Here is a 1,693-nt window from a genome sequence, read left to right as displayed (position 1 = left end):
TTTTTTTTTTTTTTTTTTTTTTGGTACCAGGGATCAAACTCAAGACCTTGCACTTGCAAGGCAAGTGGCAGCACCATTAAGCTAAATCCCCAGCAATTTCTTACAGGTCTGTACTTAGTGAAAAAGCTAGAATCAATGTGGTTCCAGCTACAGCAATCCTAGCTCTTAGAATATGAAAACATTAAATTCTATTTATCAATAGAACTTCATTAAATTGAAAAAATCTGAAAACTATGTAAAACATAATTAAAAGTTAAATCTCCACAAACATGTAGCTTACCTCCACTTCTCTTGGCCTCTTGCAATTTCTAGAATCAGGCTTTACAAGGTTATCTGCCATCATATCCTGGAAGCACAGATTATAAAGTTTAGCACAATGTCAAATTTAGGTACAGAGCTCACGATCTGTCAGTTACCTATATTTGATTTCTCCCTCTCTAATTGATCCTATTGACCACTATTTCAGTAATTCAAAATTTTGATAACTGCATTCCCTCTATTTAAAACTCTTCTGCTGTGCGGGGTGGGGGGGGGGATTAGCTCAGTGGTACCACCGCCTGCCTCTCAAGTGCAAGGTCTGAGGTTTGATCTTCAGTACAAAAAAAAAAGCACCTTCCATTGACTATTCATTGCTTAAGGGTAAGTTCAAAATCCCTAGTATGGCATCCAAAGTCCCCATCACTCAGAGCCAACCTGTCATTCCCATCATTTTCAACTGCTCCTCTATATGAACTGTCAAATTAATCCCTTTGACATTTCTGCCTTGTTTCAGGACTAGATCATTAAGCTTCTTCTAGCTTTTGAAAACCTAAATGTTGAAAAAAGATCCCATAGTTCATCTCATTCAATCTCTCTCTCTCCCTCTCTGTCTCTCTCTTTTTTAAGCAAATGAAAAAACAAGAACAGAGATAGTTAGCCAAGTTCAAACAAGACCAGATCAGGCCAGAAACAAGATCTACTTACTCTTCTAGTCTAATATTATTACCACTGTCTTACCTTACCTAGATATACTATCAAGTTGTTTCTCCATAGATTCTGAAGATATTTATGTTAATAGTCTGTAACATTAAATTTAAGAAAAAGTGTAACCTCAAAGGGTCTATACATCTTACACATGAAACCTACATTATGTTATAGGTTTAATTTTTTTTAAAAAGGTATGCTGAATTGGAGAAGTAATCTGATTAGTCATATAAATAAATATATAAACACATATGACAGCAAAAACAAATTATAGGGAAGGCTGTTTAATAAACTCGGTATAGTACAATGGGTGATTGAAAAATACAGTGAATATTTTGTAAAATTTGTTTACATTTATTACAGTAAAAGACATATGGCCATTAGGCCACCTCAAAATACTCTGTTTGAACACACTTTCTTTTTTTCTTTTTTCCTTTTTTTTTTTCTTGCACCAGGGATCAAACTCAGGACCTTTCTCTTGCCAGGCAGGAGCCGGCACCACTGAGCTAAATCCCCGGCCCTAAATACATTTTTGTCTTGAGCACACATCATTCTTGCCAATTTCTGAAACCATTCTGGAAGTCCTCTGCCGTGTATATCTTAATAACATATGATTTAAAAATACATGGGCCAGGGATTTAGCTCAATGGTTCTGCCGCTTGCAAGCATAAGGACCTGAGTTCGATCCCCAGTACCACAAAAAAAAAAAAAAAAAAAAAAAAAAAAAAAA

At 35.4% G+C, this 1,693-nt stretch overlaps 1 protein-coding gene across 1 annotated transcript in view; it reads right to left on the bottom strand.

The window, feature by feature from the left end:
- Tex12 (testis expressed 12) overlaps positions 1–1,693 on the bottom strand; it is an 8,249-nt gene that overhangs the window by 2,390 nt on the left and 4,166 nt on the right. The window contains exon 3 of the mRNA XM_033764332.1: positions 270–346. Within this exon, the coding sequence (XP_033620223.1) occupies positions 270–343 (74 nt within the window). The 5' untranslated portion in view covers positions 344–346. The remainder of the gene's footprint in view (positions 1–269; positions 347–1,693) is intronic.

Source organism: Fukomys damarensis, unplaced genomic scaffold, assembly GCF_012274545.1.
Source record: "Fukomys damarensis isolate Sample0158 unplaced genomic scaffold, DMR_v1.0_HiC HiC_scaffold_16, whole genome shotgun sequence".
NCBI classification, from domain to species: Eukaryota; Metazoa; Chordata; class Mammalia; order Rodentia; family Bathyergidae; genus Fukomys; species Fukomys damarensis.
The sequence above is the reverse complement of the archived record's forward strand: the minus strand, read 5'-3'. Positions and strand labels throughout refer to the sequence as shown.